Source organism: Zasmidium cellare (genome assembly GCF_010093935.1).
Source record: "Zasmidium cellare ATCC 36951 unplaced genomic scaffold M409scaffold_10, whole genome shotgun sequence".
Lineage (NCBI taxonomy): Eukaryota > Fungi > Ascomycota > Dothideomycetes > Mycosphaerellales > Mycosphaerellaceae > Zasmidium > Zasmidium cellare.
Window position 1 is genome coordinate 543,267 of NW_022986954.1, and position 12,893 is coordinate 556,159.

General features: G+C 54.5%; 6 protein-coding genes across 6 annotated transcripts; 5 read left to right on the top strand and 1 right to left on the bottom strand.

Annotated features, from left to right (window-relative positions):
* Positions 1-13: 13 nt before the first annotated feature.
* M409DRAFT_20558 (glycoside hydrolase family 3 protein) lies at positions 14-2,443 on the top strand (the record flags this gene model as incomplete). The annotated part of the gene is made up of 2 exons (XM_033805448.1): positions 14-1,331; positions 1,401-2,443. The coding sequence occupies 2 exons, from the start codon at positions 14-16 to the stop codon at positions 2,441-2,443; spliced, it is 2,361 nt and encodes a 786-aa protein (XP_033670224.1).
* A 1,040-nt stretch (positions 2,444-3,483) lies between these two features.
* Positions 3,484-4,929, top strand: M409DRAFT_20559 (uncharacterized protein; the record flags this gene model as incomplete). Its single annotated transcript, XM_033805449.1, has 3 exons — positions 3,484-3,800; positions 3,848-4,341; positions 4,391-4,929. The coding sequence occupies 3 exons, from the start codon at positions 3,484-3,486 to the stop codon at positions 4,927-4,929; spliced, it is 1,350 nt and encodes a 449-aa protein (XP_033670225.1).
* Positions 4,930-5,289: 360 nt separating this feature from the next.
* M409DRAFT_20560 (uncharacterized protein) lies at positions 5,290-7,306 on the top strand (the record flags this gene model as incomplete). Its single annotated transcript, XM_033805450.1, has 2 exons — positions 5,290-6,149; positions 6,205-7,306. 2 exons carry the CDS (start codon positions 5,290-5,292, stop codon positions 7,304-7,306), a joined length of 1,962 nt encoding a protein of 653 aa, XP_033670226.1.
* Positions 7,307-7,959: 653 nt separating this feature from the next.
* M409DRAFT_52590 (uncharacterized protein) lies at positions 7,960-9,526 on the bottom strand (the record flags this gene model as incomplete). The annotated part of the gene is made up of 2 exons (XM_033812116.1): positions 7,960-8,541; positions 8,594-9,526. 2 exons carry the CDS (start codon positions 9,524-9,526, stop codon positions 7,960-7,962), a joined length of 1,515 nt encoding a protein of 504 aa, XP_033670227.1.
* A 611-nt stretch (positions 9,527-10,137) lies between these two features.
* Positions 10,138-11,016, top strand: M409DRAFT_65038 (uncharacterized protein; the record flags this gene model as incomplete). Its single annotated transcript, XM_033816342.1, has 1 exon — positions 10,138-11,016. The coding sequence occupies one exon, from the start codon at positions 10,138-10,140 to the stop codon at positions 11,014-11,016; it is 879 nt and encodes a 292-aa protein (XP_033670228.1).
* Positions 11,017-11,631: 615 nt separating this feature from the next.
* On the top strand, positions 11,632-12,582 carry M409DRAFT_20563 (uncharacterized protein; the record flags this gene model as incomplete). The annotated part of the gene is made up of 2 exons (XM_033805451.1): positions 11,632-11,662; positions 11,723-12,582. The coding sequence occupies 2 exons, from the start codon at positions 11,632-11,634 to the stop codon at positions 12,580-12,582; spliced, it is 891 nt and encodes a 296-aa protein (XP_033670229.1).
* Positions 12,583-12,893: the final 311 nt, after the last annotated feature.

Below are 12,893 nucleotides of genomic sequence, written 5' to 3' on the forward strand. Positions count from 1 at the left end.
TGTAACAGCCATCATGGCCTTTTCCTACACCCTCTACTTGATAGTCGTAAGCGCAATAGGCTTGGTCAGTGGCCAGTCTTCCAGCAATGTCTCGCCAAACTCATCTCTAGCGAATGCACCTTACAAGGACCCTTCCCTTCCAGTCGAGACTCGCGTGCAAGACCTCCTCTCTCACATGACTATCAATGAGAAAGCAGCCCAATTGATGCAAGGCGACATCTCCAACTGGCTGAACACGACCACGGGTGTTTTCAACCGATCAGGGCTGGTGCAAAACTTCGAGCAGAAAGCCGGCATGTTCTACGTCGGATATCCCATCTCCTGGGAGTGGCTTGCTACGAACATCAAGCGAGGACAGGATTACGCTGTCAACGAGACGAGATTGGGCATTCCTGCCATTGTGCAGACCGAAGGCATCCACGGCTTTCTGATCAGAAATGCTACAATCTTCAACAGTCCCATTGCCTATGCATGCTCTTGGAACACGTCCCAAGTTCACGACATGGCTGTCCAGATTGCTAAAGAAGCGCAAGCGCTCGGGGTCTCCCAACTCTTCGCACCCGTCACAGATCTAGCCAGGGAACTCCGTTATGGTCGAGTCGAAGAGACATTCGGCGAAGACGGCTATCTCGCTGGGGAAATCTCCGCCGCCTACATCAAAGGCGTGCAATCCCTTAATGTCAGCTCCATGGTCAAGCACTTCATAGGCTCCAGCGAGCCAGAGCAAGGTCTGAACACAGGTCCAGTCCATGGCGGCGAAAGACAGCTTCGAACGACCTGGTTCCCAGCCTTCAAGAAAGCCATCATCGATGCTGGAGCGTGGGCTATTATGAGTGCTTACAGCAGCTACGACGGCATACCTCAAGTTGCAGATGAACATACCTTGACAGAGATTCTGAGAGACGAGTGGGGATACGAATACTTCGTGTCGTCCGATGCGGGTGCTACTGATCGATTAGCCAATCCGTTCTACATCTGTCCAACGCCGTTGAACAAGTACAACAACCCAATCACAGAGGGCAACGAGTGCGTAACCCTCAACGCGCTGCCTGCTGGAGGCGATGTCGAAATGGGTGGTGGGAGCTTCAATTATCGATCCATACCGGACCTGGTTGCCTCTGGACGTCTGAGTGAGGATATTGTCGATCGAGCTGTGAGCCGGGTGTTGAGGACAAAGTTCACGATGGGACTGTTTGAGAGACCTTATCAGATTGCCCCGAAGGAGCAGTGGGGCGGCATCATCAACACACCTGAAGCTAAGCAGCTTGCGAGGGAAGTCGATAGGGATAGTATTGTTCTGTTGAAGAATGATCACAACATCCTTCCGATCAGTAAAGATAAGAAGGCATGTATTCAACCACTCCGCTGCCGATATCGATCTAACACGTTTTGCTAGGTAGCAGTCATCGGCCCCATGGCCCACGGATACATGAACTACGGCGATTATGTTGTCAACGCCTCCCAATACCGCGGCGTGACGCCCCTGGATGGCATCCGCGCCGCAATCGACTCTTCCAGCGTAACCTACGCCCGAGGCTGCGAACGTTGGAGCCTCGACCAAAGTGGCTTTCCAGAAGCCATCTCCGCCGCCTCAGAGGCCGATGTTGCGGTCATAGTGGTAGGGACCTGGTCCCGCGACCAGGTGGAGCTCTGGGCGGGCCTCAATGCAACCACAGGCGAACACGTGGACGTCTCCTCCCTCGACCTTGTAGGCGCCATGCGACCCCTCGTCCAAGCCATCATCAACACCACCACGCCCACCGTAGTGGTATTCTCCTCAGGGAAACCTGTCACAGAATCCTGGATCTCCAACACCACCGCCAGCCTCGTCCAGCAATTCTACCCCTCCGAGGAAGGCGGCCATGCACTCGCCGACATCCTTTTCGGCGACGTGAACCCCAGTGGTAAGCTGAGCGTAAGCTTCCCTCACGACGTAGGCACTCTCCCAGTCTACTACGACTATCTCAACTCCGGCCGTACCACGGATCCCGGATTCCTCGGCGAAGACGGGATTCTCTACTTCGGCCACCAATATGTCCTCAACACACCCCAGCCATGGTTCCCCTTCGGCTACGGTCTCTCCTACACAAACTTCACCTGGTCAAACGTCTCCCTCTCGGCCACAAATGTCTCCTCATCCGATACCATCACAGCCTCTATATCCCTCACAAACAGCGGAGACAGACCAGGCGCAGAAGTCGTCCAGCTCTACGTCAAAGACGTGCTCGCAAGCGTTGACATTCCGAATATTCAGCTGAAAGGGTTTGACAAGGTCTTTCTCGAGGCTGGGGAGATGAGAGAGGTGAGCATTGATTTGGATGTGGGCGATGTTGGCCTGTGGGATAAGAAGATGGAGTATGTGGTAGAGAAGGGGCAGTTTGTGGTGTATTTGGGGGCGAGTAGTGCGGATTTGGGGAGGAATGCGAGTTTTTGGGTTGTTTGAGTTGGGGTTGAGAGGAGTTATTGGAGAAGCTCATTTATCGACGGCCTCTTGATGCAAGCGATCTCATGATTTGTGTCGTCGATGGAGGCTGAAGTTGAATAGCGAGACTAGCGTACCTGCTAGCGTAGGTTCGAGCCATCTCCTTTTTGTGCAATGCCACTTCCTCTTTCATCCTTCCATCAACATCACCTGTTCTTTCATCGAGACCACCGAGCCTCAGCCATTGCTGCAGCGCCCAGTCCGAAATCTTCGAGGATTCATCTACGGCTCCACGTATCACGGACTGCAGACCGCAATCTCGACGCCGTGTCATGAACGAGACGCACTCCCATAGCGCCACCATTGCCCATCAATCTCTGGAATTGGTGCCCTCTTTTCCACCTGCAGAACACTGCAGAACAAGTCAAGCAGACGCAGCAACGTGAAACTCTACATTCCTTCTCGAAGACGGCACCACTGCGAGAGTTCTCCGGCAGAACTACGAAACTCAATGCTTGACTCAATAGAGTTTGCATGTACACCACTCATGCTGGACTTCCCCAACCTCAGCATGCGCTTTGGCCCGTCTTATGCCGCCTCGTCCTCGACTCGCGAACAACGTTGAGCCGCATGTCGGTTGCTTCTCCTCATCAGGCATGTCGAACACATGGCGTTCTACCTTGATCGTTGCTTTCGGACGAGGTCCAACCCAACCCTGCTCCCACCCAAAGGATGCACGCCTCGTCGGTGTACCTCCCGCTGCTCGATCGCGTGCAGGCTCACCTGTCTTCACGCCTCGACCCTGCCTCAGAACTGGAGAAGCGATAATTACCCGGTCGATGGAATGTCTACCGGCTGTCGTGCTGCACGAACTCTATCTTGCCGTTTCCTCGCGACCGCATCAGTGTGAGTTCTTATTATACTTTCCCAGACAACATCAGGTGAGATTGTTATAATGCCTTCGTCATCTCTTCATGGGTTCGCATTGCTAGGTCTTTCAGTCTTTTCGCTTTCGTTGCTTATGCTCCCTTTAGCTGGGCGAGCTAACATCTCCTCACACAATGGCCTGTCCAAGCACGCAGGCCTATCATGAGAAAGGCGCGTACCTTGGAGAGATCTGGGCTTGGTTCGTCGTGGGAACGATTGTCCTGTTCGCGAGAACGGCTATACGGTTACGAACGGTTGGATGGCGAAAACTCCAGGGCGATGATTATATGGCTGTGGCTGTTTGGCTGTGCTTCATTTGCGACTCGGTCACGGTCACGATCGTGTACGAGTTCGGATCCAACCTCGACTTCACCGCGGATCGTTTACAACAGATGAGCCATTGCGAGATTGAGAAGATCAGGATTGGAAGTCAGATGCAATTACTGGCATGGTGAGTCTGTCGATGGAATGTGAATGAACACTGCTAACATTCTCGAGGTATACCTATACCGGCCTCATCTGGGCACTGAAAGCAATGATGCTATTCTTCTTCAACCGACTCACATTCGGTCTCTACCAACAACGCCTCGTCAAAATCTTCGCCGTCATCTGCGGCGTTACCTACGCCGCCGTGTTTCTCACCATCAGCTGCGGTTGCTTCCCAATCCAAAGGAACTGGCAGGTCCTTCCTCAGCCGCCCAAGAAATGCACGATGAAGCTGCAGAACTTCTACGTCACGACAGTCTTGAATGTTCTGACCGACGCCATGATTCTCGTCATTCCTGTGCCTTTGCTTTGGGGCATGAGAGTTCGTTGGACTAGGAAGGTTGCCTTGATGCTCTTGCTGTGCTCGGGAATCTTCGTCATCACAGCTGCTATCATGCGTATTTCGTTTACGTTGGCAGGCGTCAACGCGCTCAACATCAATCGATGGGGTACGAGGGAGACGATTGCTGGTATCATTGCTGTCAATGCACCAATATTAACGCCTCGTAAGTCTTGCCATACACATATGCTGTGAAAGTTTACTGACTTGCACAGTCTTCAAAAAAAGCTTCTGGAAGCGAGGATGGCCATCATCACCCCGTGTCTCAGCATCGCCAATGGATCACAGCCCAAATCCTCATCGCACTATCGGATCGGCAGAGCAGAAGAACAAGGTCAATCAGTACGAGATGTTTGACTTACAGCTACAGAGCCTGTTCGATGATCGGGACGAGAAGAAGGACGACAGCATCACCACCATCATCAAGAAGACAGAAGTGGACAGTAAGATATCATCTAGTCGAGCAAGCGATGATATCTCTGTTGATCGCACGCAATCCGTATCGTTCAAGACAGACTCTCGACCGCAAGACTGGGATGTCGAGTTGGGATATCCCCAAGGAAATATAAGAGTCGATACGACGTTCGAGGTCTCCAGCGAGACTCTATCCCCGACGATCACCCAGCCTGCGCCTGCAGTAGTCAGGTCACCGCCCAGTCGAGCATCAGATCTATGTCTCTTGCCTTCAATCAGCGAAGGCAGCTACAGTAACCCAGCCGAAGCCGAAGCAGCCAGGAAGGACTCGATTACATGAGCGATAAGATACCCCCCAGGCTACTTCAAACAAGCCTATTCGGAAAGGAAAACGATAAACGAAAGTGATGCACATGTCGCGTGCTTCTGCACCCAAGGATTCCGTTCGGGCATAAATAATAACTCCGATGCGAGAGGACCACATCCCACCGAAGCTTACTCTAAAGCCGGGATTGACACGCCCGAGAACCTGTCGGATGAAGTGCGGTCGAATGGATATACCACACCCATGTCTCGACATAACTCCAGTTTGCGCAATGCGAAGGGCGTTCGGTGGTCCGGTATGACTACCCCGTTGTCACCCCACCCGCGGCCGAATCCGACTTCTCTTCTCTCCCCGTGAGGATGGAGATCTTTTACGATGTCTCAACCGCCGAGGAAGAAATTGCGGCAAGGAACTAAGAGCTGCCTCGAGTGTCGACGACGGAAAGTGAAATGCACGTACGATGGGCATCTGGGAAAGCCACCGTGTGACGCATGCGTTGCTCGACAAACGACATGCGAATCTCAGGCACAGGCATTAGATCTCGGCCAGATCCGTGAGCCTACTCGAGATCGTGTCGATCGTTTGGAGGCCACTGTCAGGAGCCTATCTGAGACGGTGGCTGAGTTGCAAAGCTCGAGGCTGCAGAGCTCGAACCGGACCACTACACCTATCCCACTTTGTCGAACTGAGGAGTGTGGTGGTAGTGGGTATGGGTACTTCGACAGCGTCCAGGGCGACGAGGCGGGTTGTGTGGGCTGTACCGAGCGAGTGGAATCGTCACATCAACAGGCGCAAACGATTCGGGAGAGAATCCTATCGAACATCCCGCAGGACTTTGGAGAAAGCTCCCACGATCGGATAAAGGCACAGCTCACGTCGGCCGTTCCATCACGAAGCGATGTGCTTGTTGTAACGGCTTCTTCGATCGACTGGTGGCAGATCCACAAGGCTTTAATGCCGGATCCTCCTATCAATAGCCGAATTGAGTTAATTGAGCGGCACGAAGGACTATCCCACCCATCGACACATCCTGCTGCCATCGCGACATGGCTGCTATGTCTGGCGATATCGTTTTTGCAATTACCAACATCATTCGACTACTCAGCACTAGAGTCTATCCCAGAGCCTACTCAATTTTTACCTCGTACCGTCAAACAAGTCGAGGAGATGCTAGCGCACGACGAGCTTGCGGGCAGTCTGGAAGGCATCGAGTGTGCAACCATGTTCGCTCAGATGTGTGTTGGATACAAATCGTGGGGGCGTACGTTTGAGCTAACTGCACACGCACAGTCAGAAGTTCATCGGTCGTCCCAAGAAAGGCTGGCTCGTGGTCAGGCGGGCGATAGCCTTCGCCGAACTTCTCAAGTTGTCCTCGTCAAGAAGCACTCTTCTGCAACTACAACAGGAAAAACCTCCCGCAGACGACTCACAACTCGCCCTCCTCGCCCGCCGCGCCAACATCTACCTTTCCGTCTGCGCCATCGACCGCCTCCTGTGTCTCCTCCTCGGCACACCCTGCGGCACCCCCGACCTACCCACCTCCTCCATCATCACCCCAAACGACCCCAACGCCTCCACAAAACGCATCATCTGGGTCGCCTCCTCCATCCACAACCAAATCGTCCACCGCGACTCCCACCTCCTCCCCTACGACTCCCCGCCCGCCCTCTCGGAAACCCACTCCATCCTCTCCAAATGCCACGCCCTCGCCCGCACTTTCCCGCCAGAATGCAAAACCGTCGACCGCTGGGCCACCTACGACGCGCGAACAGCCTCCAGCGTCATGCTACAAAGCACACAATCCTACCTCATTCTGCGCGCAACGGTCCCTTACCTCCTCCAAAACCCCTCCACCACCTCACCCTCCTCCTCCTCCCACGTGCCCACCGCGCAAGAATGCCTCACCTCCTGCCGCGAGATCCTCCGCCGCTACTTCGCCGTCCGCACGAAGCTCCTGAACGGCTCCTTCCTCTCCCGCTCCTTCGAGGTCCACGCCTTCACCGCGTGCGTCATCTTACTCCTCCACGGCGACCGCAAATCCACGAGCGACGACGCGGCGTTGGTCGAGAATGCCAAGACGGCGATGTTGCATGCTCCTTTGCGGAGGAAGGGGTATTCTTCCGACCGGGATTTAAGCGGAAGGATGGTGGAGTGTTTGGGGGAGTTGCAGAGGTTTGTGGAGGAAGGTGGGGAGGAAGGGGAAGGGGAAGGGATGAGGTTGAGGGTTCCCATGTTGGGGGGTTTGAGGGTTTGGAGGGATGGGGAGGGGGAGGGGGAGGGGGTGGTGAGGGTTGACGGGTTGGGGGTGGATGTGGATGTGGATGGTGGGGTGGTGGAGTGGGACTTTGATGGGTTGGGGGAGTATTGGGGTGCGGGTTGGGAGGGGGTTTGAAATGGATGGATGATGGATGATGGATGATGGATGATGGATGATGGATGATGGATGATGGATGATGGATGATGGATGATGGATGATGGATGATGGATGATGGATGATGGATGAGGGGGTATGGAGATGGAGATGGAGATGAATATGAAGCCCTTTCTCTGCCTACGTTGAAGGGAAAAGGAACGAAATCATTGAGAATCGGCACTTCCCAAAACCTCTTTGTGATCACCGCGTGAAAAGACAACCTGAAGAGCGTTTGTTGGAGAGTATTGGAAGACACATCCCCGACCAGTCAATCCATTGCAAATTTTGATGTTAATCGATCGATTCTGTCCCTCTCCCATGCACACGCATCATCGCACTCTCCGTCCATGTCTCTGCTACGTTCGAGAAGCCCAACGATGCCTTTCTGTGACCGGCTTGTTTCTTGAAGGCCAAGACTGCCTGCTTGAGACGTCCACAAGCCCTTGCGGGCCAGTTTCACCATTCGCGAGACTGTCTATTCCTTCTCTGCAGCTTTTTGATGCTGTTTTTAGAACAGTCATCCGACCGTGACTTGCTTCAGCTCACGCCGATAAGAGTCGTCTCATCTGGGACCTGCTCGTCCTTTTAATGCCCTGTAGATCATTCTGCTTTTGAGCAAAATCTTAACCATCTCAGTGCACCTTCTGATTCTGATTATTGCGCGCAAGCCAAAGTCCCACGCTCTCCTTCGCCAATTCCGATCCCCAAACGCCATCTCTGCCGCCACGGCGGAACTCCTCGTTCGTGGCATCTTCGCCGCCTCCTCGAGTCGCTTCGGCGAGAATGACCTCGAGATCGCGCTGTTGGCTGCTGATCCATCGCTTGACGAAAGAAGTAGGGTCTTTCGCCAGGTTGTCGTAAAACTTGCGCTTGGCGTTGGTTTGGTGGATCTTCTGGACCAGCACCGCTAGCTCGTCATCGGTGCGTACGATCGTTTGCAGGTCACCGATGTGCGCTTTTGAAGTATGAAAGCGGGTCAGCTGGTGGAGGAGAGGGTTTGGCATTGGCACACGGATGTCGTAGATGGTTGCGCGGCTTGGCTTGCGCTCCTCGTCTTCCTCATTCTCTGACGGAGATTCGGCGTCCTTCGTGCCTGTGATGTACGGCTTGTCGACGCGAATGGTGTATTGGAGCTGGACGGGTGGAAGCGGCTGCAAGTGTGGCACCAAGAGATCTGGCACGTATGGGAAGTAGACATGATCTTGCTTGAAGAGCTGTGGAAAAGTTAGTGGACATCCCCATTACATGTTGATATTCGATGCTCACCTTGCGCAATGGCTCATCGCAAACGACTTTGCGCTTGTCATCATCTTCTTGCAGGCCCATAGCACGGCAGTACTCCCAAATGCCCTGCACAGCACCAGCACGATCCTCTTCCTCAGTGTCGAGGATCTCGGCAAGTTCCGGGCTCAGCTTGAAACGCTCGTTCTTCTCGTCGCGCGTCAAATTGATGGTGATGTTGATGTTCTCATCCGCCTTCCGTGTGAATTCGAGCGTGTCAAATGAGGCCTCTGGGCTATTCGGGTCGAAGTTGGGGTTCTGCTGGCTGGGTTGCGGTTTCCGCCATTCGATCTGACTGAAGCCGTCTGGGTTGAGATTCGAGTCGCGGTCGAAGTCGATGGTGATAGCCTTGAAGAAAGAGCTCAGTCGTGGGCGATGTGACGTTGGCGGCTTGTCATCCTCATCCTCGGGCTCCTCCAGCAGCCGTCCCTCGATCTTGACCCGGAAAGTGGCCTGGTTCTCACCCAACTCAAACATGCCATCCTCGATGGCCGTTCCCTCCTCCATGACCTGCCACGGCTGCCCTTCCGCAGTATTCGATATCCATATCCTCAGAACACCTTCCCGTCGGGTGTATCGCCGCTGCAAGTTGTCGCTGATATCCAGTCTCTTGCGCATCATGACCGCGTCCAGTCTCCTCTCCACCTCACGCAACTTCTTGCACCGCTCGACTCCATCTCCCACTACGGCCTCGCTAATGTCGTCTGGGATGTCGCGATCGGTCGGCTTCTTGGCCTGGCGTCGGGCGTGGTCTTGGCGGCGGATTTGCTCGAGATGCTGTTGTTGTATTTGCGCCTGGGTCAATTGCGGTTGCGCGGCATGTGCCTGAGGAGGTGCTACCATAGGACCTGCGGCGCGCCAGGTGCGCTCAATGTCAGCGAAGCTGATCTTGCGCCTATGCGCGCGGGCTTGTTCCATGATCGCGCGCAGTGTTGTGAAAGCCGCGCATGTAGCAAGGAATCAATGCAAACAAACAATGCCTCCAATGCTCCAACGAAAGGGTGAACAGTGAAGAAATAAATGTGCGATCGTACCTGGGCCTCGTCTGGCGGCATGAGGGCTGCGGAAGTTCTGCATTTCGATTCGCCGATCGCGGTGCCAAGCTTGGCTCCGAAAGTCTAGATGGACGTCGCGACGGAGGGTGAATTGTCGTTGATGATGGCGAAGGTGAGGGTGATGGAGAGATGGCGATGGGTGCTGTGACGCGTGGAGTGGAGAGAGGACGCGAACGTGCATCCAAAGTCACAAGGGGGTTGGACGGCGTGGAGGGTGGTTAGCGAATGACCCCGCCAGACACCTCACTTTCACACAACTTCTTGTTCCATCATCACCATGCCATTGCGACTACTATGCAAGTGAACAGGGCTGTCTGTTATCTCACCGACATGCTACATTTCTGTCGTTTGACGAGGACCGGGCCTTTCTCGCGACCACGTGAAGGCTACAAGTGAAGCAAGCATGGGAAGCACAGACCCTGACTTCAAAGCAGTAGGTTCAAGATGAAGACAACAGATGGCCATCAAGACAGCATGGCCGACCTTCCTGAAGAAGAGAATACCAAGCTCGATGGTAATGAGGTGTCCGAGGCCTCAGCAGCCGCCTTCAAAGCAAGCCTAGAAAGATTCAAACACAGCAGTGGCAATGCTGGAGAAACCACTCCCACCGTCCCATCACCCATACGGAGAAGCACTCGAAAACGACAACTGCGCTCCACAGAGGATCCCACCACCACACCCCCAACCAAACGCAAAAGGAAATCCTCCTCAAAATACGCTCCGCCCACAACTTACGCCCACCTCTCGCCCCTCGTAGACGTCCTCGCCCCAAACCTCATCACAATCTTCGTAGGCTTCAATCCAGGCATCAAAACCGCGACATCCGGCCACGCCTACGCGCACCCTTCGAATCTCTTCTGGAAACTCCTGCACAGCTCCGGCTGCACAGACGAACGCCTCAAGCCGGAACAAGATGTTGACTTACCGCAGTTGTACAGCATGGGTAATACGAACATCGTGTCGAGACCGAGCAAGGATGCAGGGGAATTGAGTAAAAGTGAGATGGCGGCGGGGACGCCTATCCTGGAATCGAAAGTTCGGGAGTTCAAGCCGGAGAGTGTGTGTCTTGTGGGCAAGGGGATTTGGGAGGCGATTTGGCGGTGGAGGTATGGCAGGCCGATCAAGAAGGACGAGTTTCGGTACGGATGGCAGGACGAGGGAGAGAGGATGGGGAATGGGGATGGGTGGGAGGGAGCCTGGGTTTTTGTGGCGACTGCTACTAGTGGGCTTGCTGCTGGACTGAGGCCGCATGAGAAGGAGGCGATTTGGAGGCCGTTTGGAGAGTGGGTCAGTCAGAGGAGGAGGGAGAGGAGGGAGGCTGAGGGGGTGAAAGGAGATGAGGAGGAGGAGTGATGGTCATGTGTTCGTTTCTTGCGGAGCTTGGCTGTTGCTCAGTACCCATCTGGAACTTGTTCGGCGTTCACGCGCGATGGAGGGCACTGACAGATACCCCTCACCAAGACGAGCCTGGAACAGTAATGAGGAGCATACTGGAGACAGCAATGGAGTCCATCCTACGGTCCGTCGAAATAGCCGAAAAATGCCAGTAAGAAAAGCCAACTTGGCTTGCGACGACGGGGAGAAAAAAGTGATTCAACGAGAGAGACGGTTACACAGAACAACAGCGGAGACGACCGGATAATTCACATACTCTTAGGCGCCGGCTGGAAGAGCGTGCCGTCACCGATGCCTCCCAAATTCCTTCCGGATTCGCAGCTCAATATCGACATCTGAACGCCTCCTGAGTGGGAGAGCGGGTAGTAGGGTTCCGACGACAAGTAACTGAATGGTATTTGCTATTCTCCCACAATTTATTAATTAATAGGTACCGTGGCCAAAAGTTCACAAATAGGGCTTCATGTTTGATTACGCACAGGTTTTTGGCGTCTTGCTACTGTCCACTCAACTACATTTCCTCTGATCTGTAATACCTCCAGCCCATCAGCAACAATGGCAAACCAAAACACCATGGCCGACGAAGGTCCATACCGGGAACTGCGTGAGTAGAATCGTTTTCCCCAAACTCGACCAAACTTGAAGGCCTAACAATCATCCACAGTCCCTTCGAACGTATCAACAGAATTCGACCGTCTCGACCAACAAACCCGCGCCCTCACATCCATGATGGGCGGCCACAACTTCGTCACCGACATCTCCTCCCTCGCCGCTCGTGGCGACGACACCTCCCCTTTCCAAGCAATCGAAGTCGGCGCCGGCACAGGCCTGCGGACCGCCGTACTGGCCCGCCAAATCGCCCCCTCAGACGCCAACGCCAAAATCTACGGCGTCGACCTCTCCCCAATCCCAGCCCTACACGAGCAGCCCCCGACCGTCTCGTTCGTGCAAGGCAACATCATGGACCTCGCTACCGGCCCCTCCGCACGCTTCCCCCCAGCAACCTTCGACTTCCTCACCTCGCGCATGCTCGGCGTCGCCATCACCGACTGGCCCGCCTACCTCCGCACAAGCTTCGACCTCCTCAAACCCGGCGGCCGGATCGAACTCCAAGAAGCCTGTTTCGGCTGGTACGACGCCTCGAGCGCGGAGCTCTCTCAGGACTGGCGCTGGATGCATGTGATGCGGAAAGCCGGCCCCAAACTCGGCCTGGACTTCTGGGGGCCGCGAAAATTCCCTGCGCAGCTGCGCGAGTGCGGGTTCGTGGACGTTGAGGTTAGGACGTTTAAGTGGCTTATCTCCCCGGAGGATGACGAGGAGATTGCGCGGTATACGGCGAATGTGTTGCACCCGACGTTTGTTGGTCTGCTGGGGAGGGTGGTGGAGACGTCGGGGTTGGGGCTGGGGGAGCTGGAAGGGCTTGGGGGTGTGGAAGGTGTTAAGGGGGATTATTTGGAGACTGTGGGGAGGGCGCCGAAGGAGACGTATTGTGATTTTTGGGTGGTGATGGCGAGGAAGCCGTAGTTCTTTCTTGAATTAAATGTCAGGAGAAGTCTTGTCTACCAGAATTTGCAAATATAAGAGACGATTTGCCCTGCCATTATTGCCAACAACCCCTGCAAAAGATCGAAGAATAGGACCTACCTTCTACCTACCTTCCACAGGAACCCACCGACCCTTAGGTGGCATAGGAAGGTTCGTTGTGGGATATATAGCTCAATTCTTCCGTGCTCGCGGTCGGATTTGTGCGATTGTAGGGGATGTCCACCTCCCTTCCATGTCATTCGCCTCATAGACGGGATGTTAATGGAACGGGGAAGAGTTTGCGCACGATA